The sequence below is a fragment of the Penaeus monodon genome, chromosome 34 (genome assembly GCF_015228065.2).
Source record: "Penaeus monodon isolate SGIC_2016 chromosome 34, NSTDA_Pmon_1, whole genome shotgun sequence".
Taxonomy (NCBI): Eukaryota; Metazoa; Arthropoda; class Malacostraca; order Decapoda; family Penaeidae; genus Penaeus; species Penaeus monodon.
In genome coordinates this window covers 2,592,431-2,592,930 of record NC_051419.1, presented here as the reverse complement: position 1 = coordinate 2,592,930, position 500 = coordinate 2,592,431, and the positions used below count along the sequence as shown (strand labels likewise).

The window sequence follows — 500 nt, the reverse complement described above, 5'->3', positions numbered from 1 at the left end:
TGTTTAGCTAAACATAACACATAATCGTAAAGCAAAATAATAATAAATCTCACTAATCACCTAGGCTTGTACACACGCCATCTCTTCTTCCCTTCCAGCTGGAGGATAAAGGCTTCAATATCATCCCAGTGAGGTGCAAAGCCCTGGGTATCAGGTGGAGTTAAGTATCTGAAATAAAAAAGGAAAAAATCCAATTCACACTAAAAAAAAAACATTAAGAAGTATGACAAAAAACAGAGTATATTCCATGTTTTCATCAACAGCCATAAAGCAAAATATATTCTGCTACAATTAATCTCCTGAATTACAAGCCCAAATTTAAACATAAATTAAAAATAAATTTCTGTTCATACATGCTAATGCTATTTTTTATAATTCACTGTTACTTCATTGCTGTAATGGAAGTACTTTGGTATAGTGAAAATAAAAAAATGAAATCCTCCTGTGAAATACTTTTTATGTGGACATGGAGGAAGAGGATAAATTATAAAAACAGTTAA

General features: G+C 31.0%; 1 protein-coding gene across 2 annotated transcripts in view; it reads right to left on the bottom strand.

Moving 5' to 3' along the window:
* The window catches only part of LOC119594520 (ribosomal oxygenase 1-like), an 11,285-nt gene that overhangs the window by 4,517 nt on the left and 6,268 nt on the right, over positions 1-500 (bottom strand). For both annotated transcript variants that reach the window (XM_037943554.1, XM_037943555.1), the window contains exon 7: positions 61-168. In XM_037943554.1, coding sequence (XP_037799482.1) covers positions 61-168 — 108 coding nt within the window. The remainder of the gene's footprint in view (positions 1-60; positions 169-500) is intronic.